This window comes from Bacillus rossius, chromosome 16 (assembly GCF_032445375.1).
Source record: "Bacillus rossius redtenbacheri isolate Brsri chromosome 16, Brsri_v3, whole genome shotgun sequence".
Lineage (NCBI taxonomy): Eukaryota > Metazoa > Arthropoda > Insecta > Phasmatodea > Bacillidae > Bacillus > Bacillus rossius.
Window position 1 is genome coordinate 15,268,426 of NC_086343.1, and position 23,734 is coordinate 15,292,159.

General features: G+C 37.4%; 1 protein-coding gene across 13 annotated transcripts in view; it reads right to left on the reverse strand.

The window, feature by feature from the left end:
- The window catches only part of LOC134540120 (ATP-binding cassette sub-family C member 5-like), a 103,890-nt gene that overhangs the window by 77,548 nt on the left and 2,608 nt on the right, over positions 1–23,734 (reverse strand). For 3 of the 13 annotated variants that reach the window (XM_063382642.1, XM_063382632.1, XM_063382635.1), the window contains exons 2-9: positions 14,229–14,399; positions 12,233–12,385; positions 11,190–11,348; positions 9,943–10,090; positions 7,659–7,801; positions 7,282–7,366; positions 6,307–6,480; positions 3,949–4,096 (exon numbers count right to left, since the gene is read on the reverse strand). In XM_063382642.1, the coding sequence (XP_063238712.1) occupies positions 3,949–4,096; positions 6,307–6,480; positions 7,282–7,366; positions 7,659–7,801; positions 9,943–10,090; positions 11,190–11,348; positions 12,233–12,385; positions 14,229–14,335 (1,117 nt within the window). In that variant the 5' untranslated portion in view covers positions 14,336–14,399. Of the gene's footprint in view, positions 1–3,948; positions 4,097–6,306; positions 6,481–7,281; positions 7,367–7,658; positions 7,802–9,942; positions 10,091–11,189; positions 11,349–12,054; positions 12,063–12,232; positions 12,386–14,228; positions 14,400–15,953; positions 16,377–23,734 lie in introns of those variants that run through there. The other 10 variants (XM_063382643.1, XM_063382640.1, XM_063382633.1 and 7 more) reach the window with 7 other exon arrangements.

The window sequence follows — 23,734 nt, forward strand, 5'->3', positions numbered from 1 at the left end:
CTGCTTGGACGCTGGGAGATTTTAATATGGCCAAATTAAAAGCGTGATTGTGGCATGGACAGTGAACAGCATTCACAGCTTCTCGCCTGACTTCAGCCACAGCACCACGAATTTCTGACACCATGACACTGCACCCATCTGTGGATATGCTAACACAATGGCTTAGGTCAAGACAGTGATGCTTTAGAGCAGAAAGTACTACTTGCCCAATATCTTTGCCACTTACAGTTGGTTCATATACATCATCATGGTCCTTGTCCTCACTGTTCACAAATTGTCGAACATTTAAAAATTGTAAAAAATCTTCATGCACTGAATCTTTGTGTACATACATTTAAACAAGTGTTAACTGGGACTCGTGAAGCATCTGTAGTTTCGTCGAACATGATGCTACTTTCACTGAACACTGTCCTGTCACTGACTATACAGTAGGTTACTGCCGAGAAGGCAAGGCAGTCATGTGTTGGCGCGGCGTATAGTTGCGGAGGGGGGGTTGGTTGTGGTCGCACTGCAACTCTCCTCACTCCACTCCAGTAACGGGACAGCCCAGCTTGTCACCCGCCACCCCCTTCCAACATTCCAAGTCGGGCTTTTCCCTTGAGCTCAGGACAGCTGAAAAGATGAAGGATGAAGGAAACATGCGCAGAGTGAAGTTACTCTATGTCAATGTGGCACACAGCTATCAATATTTCGGTTTCATGTAAGACATTGCGCGGGTCTTTATGTATTTGGCTATATCGATTTTGATTCCCTTGGTGAAGAAGGGGGGCGATCGCCCCTATCGCCCCCCTTTGGATCCGTGCCTGAATGCAGTCCAGACATGTGACTACCATATGTTTGATCCACTGAAGGATACATTAGGTGGGGAAAGATTTGAAGACGACGCTATGGTCAGGCACTGATTTCAGGTAGCTAGCGCTCTGGGCAGATCATATGTAGTCCCCCCCCCTCCTCCTCTACCATTACTAGTTCCCGCAAAACATCATAAAATTCTACAAATTGAGCCTCTATATTCTCAGTTTTAAAACAGAAAATGATGCAACTAAATACTAAAGTTTTTCAAAGACAATGGCTGTTTTTTTTCTTTCTTATTAATATAATAAATTGTTGTAGCAGTTTAATACAGCTGTTAAAACTACCAAAATAAAACATAAGTTTATGTATACTGTAGGTATATTGTTAAACAAATTTTAAATCTATTTCTAAAGTACCTATTTGATATAAGGACTAATATTTTAAAGCACACTGCAATCATTAGTATAAATTAATATTTTCCCTTGAAATGTATTTTTGAAAATCAAATCATTACCGTACGTTAAAAACTCATATATTTTTGACTGTCTATGTTTTTCTCTCTCAAAACTGGCAAATGCCCGGTTGGCCAATATGTAAATCAAGGCCTGACTGTGGTCAAACAGTACGTGCACAATTGGCTACTGGGGAAACCATCTTAATTTTTTTTCATGCAGAGATCAAAAAGCTTTCTATCTGTTTAAGAAAATTATGAAGAAAAATAAGTAATCTCATGTTTATTTTCATAAATCATCAATAAATAAATCTGTATAAAAAGTTCCTATTTATATTTTAAAGACCCTCGTAGCTTCACTACCAATTTCTAGTTCCCTGGTTGCTGAAAAATGGCAAATGTCATCAAGTCACTGAACAACTGAAATAACTCATACATATTTTTTTTTAGAAAGAATTTTTTACTTTTAATAAACAAATATATAAATACTAATAGTAAAACTACTAAAAAAAGTTTCAGCTGTTTGCACAGACCACACTTGGTTACTGACAATTTTTTCCAGCTTGTGTTAAGTACGTACATAATCCTAACCTCAATATAGCACCATCAAAAAAAATGTAAACAATGTTACATAAAACATTAAAATTAGACGTTTAAATTTTCCATGTGATGTACTGAGTTGATGCCTTGGCCAAAGATTCTACACAATACATAATTGCGAAAAAAAAAAAAAAAAAAAGTGACCTCATTAAGGCAGTTATGTCACATGTCCCAAGGTTGGAAATTATCTTGAAATTGACGAGAAGAACGTCTACCAAGAGACAATGAGATGTGTGTTAAACTAATCTCATTGCATGCTTAAGTTACCTTCTTCGCACCATAGTTTACAAGAAACGTTACTGAAAGACATTACGTATGTAGCAAACATACATCCTGTTGTGTTAATGTAGTCAGGGGTGCCGGGGGTGGGGGGTGGGGGGTTAAAAGATGAGAAAAATGCATATATTATTTACATAATTATAGCTTCTAATGTGAAAATACTTTTCTGGTGCTTTGATAATTGAAAGGGATCTTGTAAATCAAATTGGCAACCCCGCACTTTCCTCAACAAAAGCAGTTTGGCATCTGTCGGTTCAGGATGGAAATATTACCTGATATGACCAAAATTATTATTAGAAAATCAGTTTTAATTAATGCAAAATGTGATAAAATACAATACTAAAAAAGTATAATATTATAAAATAATTGAGTAAATCATTGAAAAAATGGCATAAAAAATTTTGGAGGGGGGGGGGCGCATCATTAGGTTAGGGGGGGGTGAGTCATAGTGTTTGGGGGGGGTGGGCACCTCTCGTGTAGTGGTTAAGGATTCCTTTTTTGGTGAGCTGAAAGTCTCAGGTTTGATTCCTGGCCGGGGTCGGGGATTTTTCACCTTCTTGTTCAGGACCTGGGTGTTGTGTCGTCCTTTCTCCCACCATACTGCAGAAGGGAAAGGGGAACCACCGCAGATTCATCTCATCCAGTACGCCCCAGACAGACACACCAAGTACACTAGAGACTGAGACCGGACAGCTCTAGACTAACAACATCAAATAAAGGGAGTGGAAAATAACCTAGCAACAAAAGATACGACAACAAAAATATTTCACATGTAAAGAACTAAACTATCTCTTGAATTCTATCTCCTATTTCAATTATACATACCTAATTACATGATCGAATAAATTTTGTCAAGCATTCATGTCCTTGTAACTGTTTTGTATTTTGTTCTCATGTAACTATGTGTGAATGTTTATGTTGTTTGTATTGTGCCTACCATCTAAAACATCTAGCCATATGTAGCCATGTCACAACAACAACCACAACAATAACAATAAATTATATTATCTGGTAGCAAACACAATAAACATATTTTCAAGCAATGTAGATTTATTTCCCCCCATAAATCTGTACAATTGTCAAACAAAATTTTTCTACGAGAAAAGAAAGTTATTTTCATTATCATGATGTTGATACCACATGTTTCAAGCAGATAAATTGTTTGTATTGGGCATACTGTTCTCCCAACTATTGGACTGACGTAAAAACCACCCCAGGTTTTCACACAAAATCTTGGAGCTATCTGGTATTAGTTTCCAGTGCATTTTGTCACAAAATGGTCATCTTCCCTCTCCAAGCCGATGTCTCGGGTACGATCCAGCCTGTTGGCTGATCATCCAATCATCATCATCAACAGCACGTTGGCCCTGTACTTTTCAGGTCATTGGACATTTTGTTTTAGAAGGCCCTAATATTTTGGAGAGGGGTCTTGGGAGGATGAAATAATAATTCCCACAGAAAAGAGTGAGTTCAAGGCCTTTCTCCGAAATTTTTTAAAATGAGCTCTTTAAAACTGTTTTTAGCCAACCAGGAACTTAAATTTCAACAATTGTTTTGCTAATTTATTTATAAATTAGTATTTATATTTAAAGTATAATAACTGAGTAATAAGAACAACAAAAATGATGTTAGCAGTATCAAAACTTTAAAAATATGTATTTTTTTTTCTATATAATTAAAAAAAGATTTTAAAATTTAATGCAAGCATTTCACATTAAAGATGAAAGGGCTGGCGTGAGGCCCTGTGAGTCACAGGACCCTCGGCAGTAACCCGGCTTGCCTGGCCTTGGTTTCCAATAACACGTAGCAGGTTGAACACTCACCAAGCAGTTTCTTCGAGAAAAACTTCTCCCACGTATACATCTTGATGAGCTTGATGGACTCAAGTACTTCCGTCACCAACCTTATCCTCTTGTCACCCACCGAGACGGTCTTTCCTCTCAAGTAGCCGATCAGGCGAGACAAGCCGTACTACAGCAAACAAAATGAAACTCTTAGTACGTGAAAATCACTCACGAAAATTAAAGTCTAAGCAAGAGACACTGTTGACAATATCTAACATAGCTTATTAGACACGGTGTCACATCCCATGTTGGCCCGGCTAAGCAACCCAGAATAGTAACAAGACCTTTAATCGCTTGAAAAGTTTACACACAATGTTTTTGAAGTTTTGTTGCCGCATGAAAAATAACTTTCTGGCAACCAGAGTATCGCGGCCGTGTCTTCCTTTCTTTTTAAACCTTCTGGAATGTTACAGTCTTACTGTTCAGAGGATGCTTTGAAATTGCAAAAATGTAATTAGCAGACATACTTTTTTTTTAACTGACCACGCAAAATAGAGAAAATAATAATAGAAAACTACATTTATTTCCATGTAGAAACTAACTAAAATTAATGATAATTAATATTAAAACACAAACAAGATACTTTAAATGACTATGCATAATAGAAGAATCTTGAGAATAAATTAATTATGAAACATGAAGAGGACATCAGTAACATATGATATCCTCAGTTAATTGTTAAAAGTTGTAGGGGGCAGGAATTGTGCTATGTTTACAGTTTTGCAGGCATAACTTTTGTTTACTTAATACTGCTGTTTCTACAGTGTTGAATGCGCACTACAATGATTTTAAATAATTTCACGGACATACATAAGTTCTGGCTAACACTATGTACACTTCATAGGGAAAACCTCAAGAAAGGGCAGCTCAGCAATGACACGTGTCCATTAGATTATTTTAAATAAATTCTTCCCCGTTGCAATGCTCACTCAAATTAATGCACTACTCTTCCCCTCTTGTCACACAACAAATAAATTTCTTCGTCACAAAAAAAGCAATCAAAAATAAAAACCTGCACAATGTTAGGGTCAACATTTTTATTTAACAAGCTTTAAACTGTTTACCAGGCATTTTTCCAAAAATCAGCCCACATATACATTAATCATTTTTATGGTAGAAGGTTTGCATGGAAACGGTAACACCCAGGAGTGACTTCTGGGTGGGGTACCGGTGGTCTGGACCTACTATAATAACTCTTTATTATTTATTTATTTTTTTAAATTTATTTATTTGGAATTTGTTACATGCCCACCAACAGTCATAGACTTTAGTGGTGGGCACTACATGTAACAACAAGAGCACAGTTATCACTACCAGTGTATGGACTCCCACCTCCATCGGTACCACAGGAGGAAAACATCTACAGATGGCCAGCAAACGAGAGCAAAAGTACCACACACTATCAGTGATAATAACAAAACAGACAAAAAAACTAACAAAGATTAAAGAACCATAACACATAACCAGACCTACCAACATTCAAATTAAAAAATCATGAGGTACTCGATAAAAATTTTCAGGCCCACAAATACATGTTAGATATAAAAAAACAACAAATGAGAATCTTTAAATTTAAGTGACATACCTATACATATGTTACATGGTCTCTGCTTCAAAATTTATTTCAACAAATTATAGGTTGCAGATTTAATTTAGTTGAACATAATTTAGCGCTGTCGTGTAGTGATCATGCAGGGCCGCAACGATAAAAGATGTAAAATAACATTCTGCTCGGGTACCACTATCATTACTGTTCACAGCAAAATTTAAATTTTATTGGAAGAAATACACTTCACGTGTTCATTGTGTTTTTTTTGTAGAGACATGTTTCACAATGTCTCCTCTTCCACTATGCGAGATAGAAAAATCAGCACGGCACACGCTACAAAACGCAAAGTTGCTTCCTTTACGTGACTAGAGTATTGATGGAAACTCGTAACTGTAAGCTTTCGTAAAACTTGTTTTGTAACTTTTACAAACAAAATCTTGGGGCCCCGAAAAATCGTGAGGAAACACTATTTTGGCGTGAGGGCGTGAGATGGACCTTAAAATCGTGAGCCTCATGCCAAAATCATGAGAGTTGGCAGGTCTGCATAACACATAAAACACATAGGTAAAATCGTATCATTAAGTGTTAAGAGAACAATTGAAAGAAAAATAATATAGATATGACAGACATAAATCAGAATTTATAATTAAACACTTCAGAAGTTGTATTATCCAGTGCATATTTTACGCTTATGGTGGGGGGGGGGGGGAGGAAGATGTGACCACATGCAACTGACACTGACAGTGTATGCAACCCCGACCAATCAGCGACCACAGCGGGGACCTCACCTGCACCGGGTAGAACACCAGGAAGACCAGCATGCCGAGCAGGGCCCACGGTCCCAGCAACCACAACACGTAGCCGACGCCACAGGCCATCATCAGCGGTCCGCCCACGATCATCGGGCCAAACAGCACCATGTCGAATATCCGCTGGCTGTCCGTCCCGAAGATGTTTATCAACTACGAGAAATAAAAATAACAATAGGCGTGTGGCTGCCATACACGTCAGAAGTACAACTTCATGCTTCATTATCCCCCTTGGACGATGAAACACAAATCACCAATAATTCACTTGAAAAATAAAACTACACAAAGTACATGATGGGGGTTCAATACATGTGACAAACATGGTGATGAACAACCTGCAAAGCATCCTAGAGTTGTCAGACTCTCTATTTTATCCCTAATCCTCCCTCCCCCTCTTCGCAACCGAGCACTCACTTGAGCACTGCACTTTTTGTTATCCTCTGATGAGTCATCGCTTCCAGCAGTAAGGACCAGAGCTTTCGAGGATGACTAACTCCCCCTCCACCATTCTTTCAACACCACGTGGCTTTCCATTTTTATAATTTTAAGTTGAAGGGTTGGTGATGTTTTGAAAGTTGCATGCTTAATAAACCACCATTTTTTTTTTGTATTGGTAGTATTTTGCAATTTTGCTTTCCTTGCATGGTTTACAAATCCAGTCTTATTAACACCCCTTTATTTTAAACCAGTTATCCGTAACATCATACTATTATCATTGAAAAACTTCTCGCCTTATTACATTTTCTTGCATCTGCAGCACTGTGCAATGTAAGTTTCCACCATGCAGTAGGTCTCTCCCCATTTTCGTATTTTATTAATAAAGTGCTACACAGTTTCTGGCTTAAATTTGATGGACTGCATTCAAAAGCACAGAAAAATAACAATACATGATTCACACAGAAATGCTATCTAACGAGTCAAATTTATCTTGTTCAGAAGACCAATATTTCCTACCTGTCCAACATCTCTAAAATTGCTGAGGCGTATTACTCTCTTGTACAACATGGTGAGGCAGGCAGAACGCAGGCGAACAGCTGTCCTGCAGCATACAGCATAAAGTTTTGCATCATTTATTACTTAATGCTTAAAACAGTTCTACACTAAAATACACATGGACATGTGAATATTCTTCAAAATAGATTGTTTGAATATTTTTTCTTTCTTATTTTGTACTGTAACAGCTATACAAAATATTTTAGTTCAGTAATTTTGGAAGAAAAATAATATTTGGAAACAATTAGAAATGAACTTCAATCCATAAAATAAAACACACATATGCATTGTCACTTATATGCATTTTTAATAATTCCATTAAAACAATATATGCTCACCTGTAATTCATCCCCCAATTCCATGAGAAAAAAAATATCCTGAAAAATTCGGCTAGAGTCAAACACACAGCCCACTTCACACCTTCTTCTGCCGTTCCATTTCCATCTTCGGCATACTCGAGTAATTTGCGCATGAATATTGTCTGAAAAATGATAAAAACAAATTATTTTTATTTTTTGTTTAATTATAACTAGGGATCTGTGAGTAATCTAAAAATATTTGATATTCAAGAATAATTTTAAATTTGATTCGACATTTCAAGTTGAATAATTTTTTTTCAAATTATTTATTACCATGTCGGACACAAAAAAAAGTAACGTGTACGAGGCTAAGATGATTTATTGCAAAGTTTTGATTTTTACTGGAACATTATTCACACTTTTATATTTAACAAATAATCAATGATTGTGTATTCAAAATAATTAATAATATTCTATTTTACGCACATAACCAGATCAATAAAAAAACTTTCAAACTTAAAAATTTACCAATTTAAGAAAATACATCACAATTTTTTTTTCATCTCCTTTATTTTATAACTCTTTGTAATGGTTCTGTGTATATTATACTCTTTTTTTATTTTACTGTATTTTAGATCAATATTCATGAATATTGCTATATTCAATTCAAAATTTGATTTGAATGAAAATATAAGTATTTGCAGAAGCCTAATTATAACATGCTTTTATTCAGTTCTACATGTTTTAATCTTTTACAGTTCTGACATGCATAATGTGTACAATACAATGTACAGGTTTATAATTCAAATTAAAAAAACAAGGAAGATGCCCCAAAGACAGAGAAAAAACAAGTGAAAGATTTTTAATTCATCACTCTATGGTTTGTTAGGCACATCCTTCAATGTAGCACCAACAGAGCTAGCCAGTTTCAGATTTTTTTCTATTGGGTTCCGGCTGTTTACCTTGAGTCTCCAGGTCACATTACTGCAATGCCGGTGTTTTAGTTTTTTTTTTTCAGAGTTCATATAGTTCACGTCAGTTTTAATTTCAGTACAGTGTTTCCCGTTTTGTAGTAAGTAACATTTCCATTAAGAGTTTTGAAGAACAGACTGTTTTGTGACCAATGATGGGAGCAGATGTCAGTTTCCAAAACATCGCAACTGTTTTTTGTCTTAGGCAACTTACTGTGTTCATCTGTGCTGTCGTCGTACTGTCCAGAATATCTGTTTGGTTTCATCGCATCCGGTGCTGTCGTGTAGTTCGTGTTATCTCTTTAGTATCATTGTTGTGTTTGTCTGTTGCTGTGATTTTCTAAGTTGTTGTTTATCTGTATTTACTGTTCTTGTTGCAACTGTCTCGTTATCAGCCCAGTGTTCCTCTGTGCTGAGATATTTTCCTGACTAAATTCCCGCCAAGAATTCTCTGTGTTGTGTAGGACATCAGTTTATTTTGGCACGTTCTCCGTGTGTTCGTGTATTCATGTTTGTCATCCTTTCTTGAAGTTTTTCTATGACATACTAACAGTGCAACCAGAAAAGACATAGGTCCATAACTTTGTTTTAAATCTCTCCTCTCTCATAGCAAGAATAATCCAAAGAACTTTTGAGACGTTAGATTACACTCTACAAACAGAGAAATTCACCATACCACACAAACACTTTAAACACAAGCCGCTTAGCAATTGCTGGGGCCAAAATTTAACGGTGAATTGTGATAAAACCTACATAACACTTAAATCTGTGTCAATACATAATATAACAATGAAATGACAGTTAATACGCCAATTAATTCTGAATGCAGGTCAGTTCATGAAATAAAACAGAATTAGATAATACAAAATTTAACTCAAATCACTCAAATTTAATATTTTTAATGGCAAATAATTAATTAATGTTATTTTTCATTATTTTAAAATTTAGTTAGTAACGGAATATTCAGACCAAGTGTATACTAAAAATTAGTTATACTACCAAGTGATAGGATAACTCTTCTTGCCTCATATTTACCTTACCTTTACTGAAATATATTGGAATCTTATTTGAAACACACAAATCATTGCCAATTAATTTTCTGTTCCAAGTAAAATGTGACTGGTACAACTATTAGAAAACATAGTTTTTAGAAAAAAAAATTTGTAACATTTTAGCATCCTTAAGTTGAATATTGCGCCATCTTTATATAATATCACTTATAAAAAAATCAAAACAAAAACCTTACATTTCAAAAATAATATTAGCTAAAAATAAAATCATAAAATATTGCGTCTTGACCAAACCCACTAAGCTAAAGTTATTTATAATTTTAAAAAGTGTTTTGTACGTACTGGGCTGACAAAGCCAATGGCAAGGCTGAGTGAAAACAAAAGCGACGAGATCAAAACTCTCGTCCTGACAAACCTCCACACCACGCGGCCAAACGAGGCATCTTTTCGCCCCTTCTGCGTCACTTCCTTCTGCCAAAGCAGCTCCAGTCTAAAAGAAAATAATGAGACAGTGCCAACGTTTGAAGAAATTTTGTTTTTCCAAAATTTTAATGTACACTCATCAGAGACTCGTAGATGAATACTGGACTGCAGGAACACACATTAGAATTTCATTTCTGGGAGTAGAGGGGGGGCTAAAATCTCTTTGCCTGCTGTTCACTTTCAAATTCTTTATTATTTTAAGATATCTTAGAACTTTTGGGGGGGGGGGGGGTACATATAACCAACCACCCCTCCCCCTTATCCCGCATACGACCCTATGGGACTGACGCCAATGCATTGCTTGCATCATCACATAAAACCTATAGCTTCACAAACTTAAAAACAAGTCTAGAAGACCTCTAATCTTGGTCCTCTAATCTTGTCCTTTTGATGCAATGGTGTCGTTCTAACATCCACTACGAGTCATACACTCCCACTACAAGAATCCTACAAAGACAACACTTACCTGTACAGTACCTAAAAAAACAACACAGAGAAATAATAAATTGAAAGCTATTCACACAGGTGTATTTGTGTTCACGAGGCAGGATAACAAGTGCGACACATGCTGGTACTTCTAGCGCGGTATCGCCACTGAACTAGCGCGCAGTATTCTGATCGTGCATAGGTAAACTATGACCGTAACATTATATGGTGGTGAAATGAATATAAAGATGTAATGCAAGGCCCCTGAGTGCATTCAGGAATCTGTACTGGATGTTTCATGCCTAAAAGTTATTCACAATACCTACATGCGATTAAGACATTTTCACTCTTCTGAAAATAAAGTTTTAAAACAAAATACAGAACCAGAACTACTCATCTGCCTTCAGCGTGTTCATAAATGATTTCGTAAACAGACCCCATTCTGATATCAGGGAAAGTTTTCCAATCACAAGGATTTTTCTGAAGCTCTACATACCGTATGTGCGCCTAGGTAGGCAGGGGCCATTAAGATGACGGGACTTACAAGATTATATTAGGCTCCTAAATCTGAGTCACGCCAAGGTGTTGGGATTGAACCTATGACCCTAGCCACAAGAGCATGACGCCTTAGTTACCACAGCTACCGAGGAGCACTATAAAAAAAAAACAGATGGACTTACCTCTGAGCATTCAAATCACTTGAGTCGAATGGAGACACATGAGGAATATCTTCTGGGTACAGTCCCTTCTTGTAAGCTTTGTACATGTACTGAGACATCCACGAAAACGTTATCGAAGAAAATAGTCCGGCCTTGTCCACTGCTATAAAATCTTTGGACCTGTCCAACAAAAATAATTGGTCACTGACAACTGTATTTTAATAAAAATTAAAAAAAAATTCAGTGATAATTTTGTAATCCTGCAAGTAAAATCAATGCAGTAACACTACGGAGCTAGGAGCAAAGTAAAATAACTGAGTATAGAGAAATCACTGAAGATAATAAAAAAAAAGTAAATAAATATTCAAAATAAACAAGTAAAAAAAGTTATGCATCAAGTCATTTTCAAAACACAGATTAGGTAGAAAAAAAAAGATGGAAAATTTGAAAACTACTAGAATGAATGAATGAATGAATGAATGAATTACAGCTTTAGATGAGAGTGGAACACTGAGGAAATGAATGGGCGTGGGAAGCGAGAGCACCTCGGGAAAACCCATCAGTTCATGGCAATGTCCCCCATGTTTCACCCATGCAAAAAAAAATCCAGGTATAACGCCATCAGGAATAAAACCCAGATCACCTCATCAGTGGGAGGCAAGTGATCTGACCACTCTAACATCGTGGCCCAGACACGATAGAATTTAAAAAAATACATGAGATGTTTTTCTGGTCTCATTCATCAAAAACATTCCACCATCAGGTCCGTGGTACATCAAAGTACTCGAATGACATAAAACGATTTCCTTCAAATCTTCCCGAGAAAGTAATACACAATAAACAAGATCAACTCTGAGTTTAGTCATAAAAGAAATAAAATACGCACCTCTGCTTCTTTCAAATCTTTCTGAGAAAGTAATACACAATAAACAAGTTCAACTCTGAGTTTAGTCATAAAAGAAATAAAATACGCACCTCTGCTTCTTTCAAATCTTTCTGAGAAAGTAATACACAATAAACAAGTTCAACTCTGAGTTTAGTCATAAAAGAAATAAAATACGCACCTCTGCTTCTTTCGCACCGGGATCAAGTTCTTGAGGGCATTTCTGTACCTGGAGAACCTCTGCCCTGGGATGTACTGTGCAGTGGTGCGCAGGTAGGGCCGGTACGGCGATCGAGGGCCGAACGTACCCGTTCCCACTCCCAGGTCTTTGTAGCTGAAACATCCGGTGAAAAATTACACATTCACGACACACAATGTTTAATTTTCTGAAAGACTTCCATAATTAATGTGTAATAAGTAGGGACAGGAAAAATTTGCGGGTTCAATGACCTCTAGGATGAACTCCATGTAGTTCTACGTACACTCGGTCAAATGCCACCCACTCATTGGCTGCTGTCTTGTGAGACGTCCCAACGTAGCAGCCTGTCATTCGATAAAGCTTTGGTCGGGCGTTTCTCATTGGCCCAGAGTCATCCAGGTGAGTTGTGAGCCAATAGCAGAGGCAGCAATGAAGTATAACTATTTGTATTTTAGCCTATCGCGAAATGAATTCGCAAATTTTTCCGGTCTCTAGTAATAAGAATTTTTCAGATGCGCGAGGAGAAAATAATCTCTACTGTTCCCACGATTCTGACACATCCTAATTATTTGAAATTATTCTGTAAGTTGCAATTTTTTCCCATTTTGTTTTAAAAACCCTGAAGTTAGATATATATTTTTTTAATCTCATATCCCTTTAAACTATGCACTGAATTTGTTGGCAAGCATTAACTTGTTATGGTATTGATTATTTTCATTAAGATGTAGGATACAAAATTGAAGCTAATGAAACATTGTGTCATAAATAAATGCTGGAAATTTGTAGAGTATAAAATGAAATGAACAAAACTGTACTAGGAAACTTTGGCAACATTAAAGTTTGTGGCAATGTTTTACGAAAAGGTGGGTTACTAATTTATAAATGGAGAGCATATAGTGTGTAAGAAAATGGTGAGGTAGACATATAATATGTGCAGCAGATTATGATAGATGTAGGATGAAGTACATGAAGTACTAAGAGATAAAACACTTAGCACAGCATAGGGCATGGAGGGTTATGTCAAACCAAGCTGTAAACAGATGACTTTAACAAAATAGAGCCAGTTTAATCGAATAATGACAGTTACGATTTTTTGTATGACAAACATTCTTGTTTGGTGGCAATTTAATTTTCCTGTGAGGTCCAATTTTTTTTTTAAAGCAATATCACAGTTCTTAAAAAAGAGTTCATATCACAACAGTATATCGCGGCATAGATCCTACAGCAATTTTTAATCACTACATAAATGTTTTTCTTTGAAATTTTAAGGTAAAAGCCACTGAAAACAGAAATAATATTGATTTCAAAATTGCAGAAAGTATATTTGATATGTCACTCGATATCTGCCGCTAAGCGACAGGTTCTGAATTTAAGGTCCCTTTCATCGAGGCAAGCTATTTGCAAGCACAGTAGGGACTCACAAATGACAGCAACCACATTAATAAATGGGCAGACATTAAAATAGTAATTATATGTGAACCAAACATGACGAAAGAATGAACACTCACCTGCATAGGAGGCCGGTACATTTTCTTTGCCATGAGCAGAAAATGTTGTAAACGTTCTCGATTTTCGGAGTAATTCGACTTTTGCAAGGTAATGATACACTGATGTAACTACACTACATACTTCACGTATAGAGGTTTCGCAAATACCTAAAGTGTAACAAACTGGATCTCCTGTCTCCAAATAACTACCACAAAGGTAGGCAGAACTATAAACAACATGATTTTACAAGTCAAAACAAAAATAATGTTAGGTGTATTGATATATTGACGTCAATACACCACTTCACCAAAAAATGTTTTTTCTGTGAATCCATTATAAATTTTTAAATGCTTTTTTTCAGGGCGAATATAAAAATGTCAGTAGTGTTCAAAAACACAACTTTCAAAATTTTTATTTATTTTTTTTTTTTATGGAAAAATGGTTTTTCTAGAAATTTATATATTTTTGAATATTTAAGAGTAGTTCTTACTTGTCTTCAAGTTCCTCATCCAGACTGGCATCCAAGTTCACATCATGGAACGCGCTCTGTTCCTTGTCCTCGCCGCCATCTTCATTATCCGGCACGTTCCTTGCCATTGTTCATCCAACTATGTCCAACTAGGTGTTCAGCTGCTCGAACTGTGCTCTCTCGCAAGCATACCTGCGGAGGCAGAACTGGATTTACTGACTGCACTGTGACCAACCGGTGAAATGATTACACACCAAATAAAACTAATTTGTATTTCCATATGAGGAAACAGCCAAGAAGGATTAGTTTTAAGAGAACTCTACATCTGAAACAAGAAAAAAATACCTGCATGCATCATAACAAAATGGCGGATCCAAGGGAAGAGAGGCTTTCAAACACCAAGCCCCTTTTTCCCTTTCAATTGCAATTTGGGAAAAAGTGTGCCAGCGCAAGGATGATTAATTTTCTTACCCTAAGCCCTATACACCCCCCCCCCCTACCTTTTCACTGCTCACCCCCTTCATGCATTTATGGATGTCACTAAAAACTACTCAATCAAACTAACATTTTGGGGTAGTTAAATTACACCGTCAAAAAGTTTGGCATTCATTTCAAATTCCAGATATGAGTTACCTTCGATGGGTGATGCTTTAGTCAAACGAACCAAAGCAACATTTAAAAATATTAGCAAAAGAAGAACTCTAATTTTCTTAAGTCTGCAAATTGTTCTGTATCACATATCTAAGTATATTCCTTGATCCTAATTGCATGTTCATGTATATAATGATTCTGTGGTATATGATGGTTGCTGTTTTAAGGAGCCTACCTAGTCAGAGGCGAATCTGTGAGAGGCTGGATGATAAGTGTGACACTAAAAGCAAGGCTCTGAACTGCTGTGCAGTCTTCTCGTCGTACATAGGACAACTATGAAATTTCAGTGGTAGCAATAACATTATATGATGGAGAAATGAAGGTAAAGGTGAAAGGCAAGGTCCTTTGGTGATTTCAAGAATCTTTACCAGGCATTTCAAGTCTAAAAATTATTCTAAAAACACAAGTTTAAGCCCTTTTCACTTTTCTAAAAATAAAGTTTATAAACAAAACTACTGAAACTACTGAAACAAAACTAACCATCTGCCCTAAGTGCATTCTTAAATGCTTCTCATAAACAGACACCACTTGGTTATCTTAAGCAGTTTTCAAATAGCGTGATTTCTTCTGAAGCTCTGCACACCGTATGTGCATACAGGAAGGTGGGCCCATTAATTCAGTAGGTTGAAAAATCCTGGCCAAAGAAAAACTAAAAAATCACTATGCAAACAAATTATGTCAGATCTTGTGGGCATTTTTTTCCATTCAAATTCAACTTATGATCGTAATTCATTGTTGTATCACAAGAGTTTTTATGTCCAGAAAATCTCAATACATACTAAATTAAAACAGCAAGCATCAAGTGCCACAGGATTAATGTATACAGGATCATGCCATCAGGATCAAGGGATCAACTTGGATATGTGATATGGTAATTTTTAGCCTAAAACTATACATAATTATTAGACAAGTACAGAAGTATTTATAGGCATGCTAATGGTAAACAGCCATTTTTGGATAAATTACACAATTAATCATTTTAAAATTAAAACACTAGCACAGAGAGGGCTAAAAGTTTAAATAATCACATGAGTCAGTGGTAACCATTTAAGTGATTTTATAGTTTTAACTTAAACAAGCACTAAGCCTACTTACTGGGTTGATTTTATGCCTACCACGCCCTAGCTTTGTTACTAGCTCAGCCGAAATTACACCGAACTAACGCTATATTACTAAACTCTTTGGGGAAAAAAAAAATATAAGTATATAAAATCACTGTATTTGCTTTACTTACTTTTTCTGCCTGGTTACTTTTCAGCAAACAAAACCGTTAAAGATAACGACTGATAAGCAAAAGATAGTAGCTGACGCATTTTACTATAAGATTACAAGCACGCAAGACTTCATTCCACTTTTAAGGCAAAATGGTTGCAATTTTTCCTTTATGAATAGCTTAAGACCGATATACTGAAGTAAAAAAAAAATAAAAAAAACTTAAAACACTTTTGTGAATAGCAGTTTGACAAGCCAGCTGTCAATTGCTTACTGTTTACATGTTCGATATTCTCGATCGATACTGTATCGACTACTATTTCTTTTCTAAACATCTAATCGATTACCATTGCTACCAAGCGTTGCCCACGCTACAGGCTACAGAATTTATTAAAAAGTGGACAGTAATATTTCTAGTAAATTAGCTTTATAATACTGAAAGTGACTTCGTGTAACCATGTTTTCTTGGCCTCTATGATATGCTATATATTTTACACGAAACTAGTCAGCAAAAACCATGTGGGGGAAAACTGAGCTGGATTATTTCTCAGTAGATGGCATGCTGTGACGTAGTTGAAGCCGCTTGTTACGTTATCATCGCCATATTGTTCCGCCCAAAACATTGCTTGATCACCATTGATCATAGTTAAGTGCACGGCGTTTGGATGCACAAATATAAATGATAAAAAGATTCCTGAAATGACATTTTATGAGTACAATATCAATATTTTCATAAATTTAAAATCTGAACAAATACTTTATACAAGGCAGGCCGCCGCGAGCTTCACTAAGCAGACGAGACATGCCAAGGCAAAGGATAGGAAGTTGCCAGGCCTATCTATATGACCGCGACCAAAAGAGAAGGGGACCACAGCTGACTGCACCATTCTGAAAACGGCTGATTCGTGGTATTTGTTCATAAGAAAGCATTGATTGGATATTATGGAACATTGCGAAGAGAAATTGTTCGATCTTAAACTGCCAATGATCTGGTTTGCTTGACCTCACTTTAGCTAGCACATTTTTCACCTGGACTTTTCAAATAATATGGAAATATTAGTCTACTTCACACCTCCATGTTCCAATATATGTGGTAAGCACAGACATGATATTTCCGAGGCAATTTTATAGGAAATGCTTATATAACAAAATATTCTGATACACATGCCTTCTATCATCATGCTAAATTTATGACTTTTACATATGACATATTAGAACGAAACGTTCCCTTTCTTAAACTAATAATTCCTTGACTCTAAGAAAAGTAGCATGGGAAAACTGATACACCCAGCTAACAGCACGTGAGAGACATTTGGAGTTTCACTGTCTATTATTTCTACAGAGCTCAAAAACATAATTAAAAGACTCCCAAAGAGAATGTTCGCAAATTATGTGAATAACACAACCATAATAAAGTTACCTGAGTGCATTAAAATTAAAGTTTATTTACTAACAAATTACTGCATTACTTACAAAGTACGCAAGTGTTTAAATATAAACATTAATGGAGAGAAGAGAAAAAAAACTGGAATAATAACAACATACTTAATGATAAAACATTAGTCTTCTTGAAGTAGAACAATTTTTTACTTATTAAAACCATGCATGTGGTTAAAATCGGGGCCAAATACTCGGCTCCCATTGGTCACACGAATTCACATAGACGGAAAAAAATTTAAGTCTATCAGTTCGTCGAATGTATTTCGTACCCATTTGTGTCAGCGTGTGTGGCACTACGTGATCCGTATCATCTCCCGTGCCATTGTACAATGGACTTTAACCATTCGGAGTAAGTCAAGCACGGTTCCCGTGATCTTGAAACAGGATAGCCGAGTTCAACCAGTGTGGAGCAGAGGCATCCATTTACTAGGCTTTTGTTTGTCTGAAGAGATAGGGGCCTTTTGGTCTCTTCAACACATAACCAGCGAAAAACTTACCTAATATTTACATCTTTTTTTTTTTTTTTTTTTTAATTTAGCTCAGTATCTTGTCGGCAGCGAGGTGTTTGGACCAGCGGTTCGCAAACTTTTTCAGTCTTCGAAGTAAATGTTTCTCGTGGAGGCCATGAAATGCGTATTGACTGTGGATTGCACATCGTACTAATTTTACATCCAATTTTAAATCATTTCCAGTGCTCGGAAAAATATGGGGTTTGCACTGTTCAATTCAGAAATTAATAATAATAATCAGGAGGGGAAAAAAATGTCCGTTTTTTTTATTAGTGGTTCCATTAGGTTTTTTCACCTAAAGAACTGTCGCATAACGGAGTCTCAAGTGCTCTGGAGAGAGCAGAGTTCGTGAAACGTTGCAACAGACTATTAGAAACAGATCACACAACGCAAATCAGGGATACTGGCGAAGAGTATCGGCAATGGATTACTGTAAAGAACCATCTTAGAGAATGTCCTAGGAAAGATTTTTCGAAACCATGACCATGGCCTATAGACCTTAATTATGTCGTTGAGTTTCACCTTCTCTAAGGCCCGATCTACAGTGGCACGTAAAAGAAGACAAGATCTCCCGGAACGTTTCACTAACGCGTCTGCTGCTTCCACGATGCACGGAAACGTAAAAAATGGGAAACCAATGAGATTGCATTTCAAAGGTTACGAAATATTAATTTGATTAAAAAATATATATTATGCTTGGAAATCATAGCACGGACAGAAATTACGTAAATAATAATAACAATAAACCACAAAGTAATTATAGAACACTAGATATACTTGTAGGTACTTGAAACCATTTATTGACGTATTTAGAACTGAGGCTGAGGTCGCGGATGAAGGAAAACAAAAATGTGAGTATGCGAGTGCTAAATTATGCTGTTTCGCAAGTAATCAAGTGTGAAATTATGCAAGTGTGCATGGGTGAAGTATGCAATAATGCAAGTATGCAAGCGTGCAAGTATGCTGCGTCATTTCTAGCTATTCCCTGCCGGCTCCTCTACCGGTTCCGACCCCTCCCCCCTCCCCGCCACATACCTAACTATTCCCCTCGTGCGATCGGAGTTTTCTTCGTGACGCCCGAAGAACTGAAGCGCCCCCCCCCCCCCCCCCCCAGCAAAGACGCGATGCTTCACATGTCGCGGCGCGGAACCACGTGCTGCTGCTGGTTTCCCAACGCGAGCGACGGGCGCGACCCACGCCGCAGCGCAGCGCCGCGGAGTTCGTTCACACCTCCAAGGTTGTCTCCCGGCCTTGGAGCGCCGCCGCCGGGGCGCGTGTGTCCGCCCGCCCGCGGGCGAGGCACCCTCTCCCCTGTTATCTTTAAAAGATTTGTGCAATGGGAGCGCATGACTTGATGTAAGTTTTTGGACATACGCCATTGCTAAGAACTTTTTCTGTTGAAGAAAAACTAATAAATAAAATAAATAAAAATACACCAGAAAGACAAAAACACACAAAATTAAGCAAACAATTGCTGTTGTCAACAAGAATATAAACACCACAAAATATTCCGAAACAGAAATATGGTCAACAAACAAAGAAAAAAGAAAAAAGTACTAAGTGAACAAAAAAACACACAAATTATGACAACACAAAAATATTGAAACCAAAATAATTCAGCACAACAGTTGAAACGAGACAAAAACACGATAAAACTAAAAGACAAAAAAGACAAAAAAATACAATAGTTTTGACTTTGGTAAAACTATTGTATTTTTTTGTCTTTTCGTTTTGTCGTGTTTTTGTCTCGTTTCAACTGTTGTGCTGAATTATTTTGGTTTCAATATTTTTGTGTTGTCATCATTTGTGTGTTTTTTTGTTCACTTAGTACTTTTTTCTTTGTTTTTTCTTTGTTTGTTGACCATATTTCTGTTTCGGAATATTTTGTGGTGTTTATATTCTTGTTGACAACAGCAATTGTTTGCTTAATTTTGTGTGTTTTTTGTCTTTCTTGTGTATTTTTATTTATTTTATTTATTAGTTTTTCTTCAACAGAAAAAGTTCTTAGCAATGGCGTATGTCCAAAAACTTACATGAAGTCACCCTCTCCCCTCTCCCCTCTCCCCTAGCCCCTAGACCCTAGCATGTCCATACAAGAATGTCCCAGTTGAAAACTTTAATAGGGTCAACTGTACAGCGTATCTACAGTCAGGGGTGCAACAACAGGGGGGGGGGGCAAGGGTATCCCCCCCCTCTGAAACCTTGAAGTGGGGGCAAAGACAGTGCTGTGTAATCAATGTTTAGATACTAAAACTGCTTAAATAGCACCATTTTCCACCTAGAAATACAAATTTTCCCGAAGGAGGACCCCCGGACCCCCCGCTTCAATAGGGGGGATCGATGATTCTTTATAAAAAGGTATATTCCCCCCCCCCTTTGGAAATTTAGTTGTTGCGTCCCTGTCTACAGTGGCACGTAAATGAAGACAAGATCTCCCGGAAAGTTTCACTAACGCGTCTAGTTGCTTCCACGATGCGCGGAAAACGTAACAAATGGGAAACCAAATGAGATTGCATTTCAAAGGTTACGAAATATTAATTTGATCAAAAATATATATATTATGTTTGGAAATCATAGCACGGGCAAGCGCGGGTCCAGAAGGGGGTCGGTGGGGGGCGATAGCCCCTTCCGAGACCAATTTTTTTGATTAGTGTATATTTATGTTTACTTAAATATTTAATTTCACATGTTAAACTTTTATCTCATCAAAATTTTCATGGAGCTACTAAGGTTCTGTACCTATTTGATACCTGTAATTTGTAAATAATGTTCCAAGGCCAATATCTGACCACTTTCATTTTTTGCAACTACGACCTTTCTTTGTGCGATAGCCCCTCCCGAAAAGTCATCCTGAAGCCGCCATTGAGCACGGGTAGAATTTACGTAAATAATAAAAATAAAAAAAATAAACCACAAAGTAATAATATAAAACTAGATATTTGGTTCGAGGTCTCAAATATATCCGACGTCAGTTGTACTGGATATGTTGAAAAAAAAAATGGCTCGTTCCCAGGATGAATGGGTGGAGTCCCTTCCCATTGGAATCTCTTTGTACGAGAGTGGTTGAACGTCGAAGTCCCTGGCCGTTTGGAATGGTCGTTGATGGTCGAAACGACAGAGCTCTTTTTCGCTGGCCTCCAAGTTCACCTGACATAAAGCCATGCGTTTACTCGGTCAAGTAAGGCAATGAGCGTTCAAATTTCGTCGCGAAAAAAAAAATACTTTTTTTCGACTTAGATGGTAAATGAATAGATTTATTTGCAGTGATTCCATTTTTAATACATCGCAAGTTGGATGGTTCGCGAAAAAAAAAAAACGTTTTTAAATATTTGATGGTATACAATTCAAATAATAATCCAACATTTATTTTTTATTTTTGTGTTCTAACACTAATTTTCCAGTAAATATCTATAGTAAAAATTACTCTGCCAGTCTAGCTGCCACCCCCCCCCCCTTTTCCCCCTCAAATGCGGCGCCCGGGGCACAAGCCCCGTCTGCCCCCCTCTAGTTACGTCCCCGCACTACAGGGGCGGAGCCAGGGGGGGGGGGGGTTAGGAGTTCAACCCCCCCCCCTTTAGCACCAAATCTTTAATTAAATTTCTTATTCATCACTCAAATAAATTTCATATTAAAAATTAATAAAATTTTTACCATTACAGTATTTAAATTGAAGTACCGAAAACTGCTAAAATAGCACTATTTTACACCTTAAAATCCCAATTTTCCCGGGGGAGGACCCCCGGACCCCCCGCTTTAAGAAGGGGGGGGGGGCGGCATGTTTCTTAACACCCCCCCATACACAAATCCTGGCTACGCCACTGACCCGCACATGACCTCAAGTTGCGAAGCGGCGTGTCTGCCGCCGAGAGCGCGGGCGACCCGGAAGACGGGACAGCTCCGGGACGACGTGCCGGGTGGGTCAGCGAGCGTACGTACGTGACCGACAGCACGCGGAACAAACCGCCGCTAACCGACATCAAACCTCGTCCTCAAACCCTCTCCAGGTTCTTCCCCGATACTTCTGGCCGCTAGCGCACCGCCGGAGGCCACGCGCGGAGCCGTGCTCGCCATGTCGCTGGGGCGACGTCGCCGGGAATCCTTCTTTTTGCACAGGCGAGAGAGCCAAAACCCGAAGTTCCCCGAAGTTCATGATTTTTTTTTTTCCGTATCTTTAATGTAGCTATCTTAACCAAATCAACCGTCCACAATGTTTTAAATTATTTATAATGTAGCTAACCTAACCTAATTGACCATTAGTATCCTTTTATCAACACCGCCATATTTATTTACAATGAACCAAAAAAAAAAACCGAAGATGCACGATCGGGCGTTTGGCTCTCTCGTCTGTGAAAAGAAGGCTTCCCGACGTCGCCAGGTGTTCGGCTCTCGGCTTTTTTTTTTCTAAAACATCGCTGACTTCCCGTATGCGCCGTAAAAAAAAAAAAAATCGCGCGGAACTGTGCCATATTTCTGTGTTTGCAATATCCGTGTTTATGAACTAATTCGATGGAAGAATATAAAAGGTAATGTTATGCAGGACAATGCCTGGGGTTTGATTCCAAGGGAATGCTTTCAAACTGATTTCTATTTATTCTGGGATAATCCATTAATTTGGCTTCGTCCTCGCGCAACTGCTTCATCAAATGATGAAATTCTCCTAATTAATTTCTGAGACCTTGAAAAAAAAACGTTGGTTAGAAATCGTTACGTTATTGCACTCAAAGGCATTTCTTTCGCTGTAGGCATGGGCGTCGCAAGTATATATTTTTTGGGGGAGACTGCAATTGATTTAGTTGTTGAATATCCATCCTCTGGAGAAAAAAAAAGCGGGGGGGGGGGGGGTTCCAGGGATCTTCCCCCGGGAAAATTTGGGGTTTGAAGGTGCAAAAAGGTGGTTTTTAGGCATTTTTCTTTCCTAAATATTCTAATTACAGTTGGTTGCAATATATAGTTTATTTTTTATAAAAAATATTTTCAGAGAACAAATTTGTAAAAAACACAGTGCTCACATTACCACGATTGGACTAAATGCACCATGCGCAACATATGGGTTATATCACAGAAATAATATTTTTAATATAACTACGAAACTAAATATATTATTGGAGGGGACAAAATTGAAGAATTTTATTTTTGGGGGGATGTGTCCCCCCCCCCCCCCCCCCGTCCCCCCGTCCCCCGGTTGCGACGCCCATGGCTGTAGGTAAAACACAAAATATGAACTTGCTCATTCAAAATCCAAATCCATTTCTCTGCTAGCTGTTGGGAATGTGGCAGTCGCTTGATAGTTTCAAACAACTTTAGATGAAAGAAAAGTTTAACACATGAATTAAAGTATTTAAGTTAACATAAATGTATCCAACAAAACAAAATTTAAATAAAAATTGCCCCCCCTCCCTCCTCCACGCTTGAGTCACGCTGTGTGAGATAAAGCATGCATTAAATCAAGCAAAGGCACCACTGGATAACGATCATTTCGATTAACTTGTGATACTCTAAATGTGTTCTCGATGAAACAAATCTCTGTGTGATAAAGTGAAATTAACTGAGCAACTTGAAATAATAGGCAGAAGTGTCTAACTTAAACTACTGTATTGGGATGGTTTGTTGTGGCACATCTTATACGACGGCAATGATTAAATAATAACACATTAGTTTGCAAAAATCAAATAGCCATTAAAATGTTATAACAACACTGTTGCCTGTCTCAATATA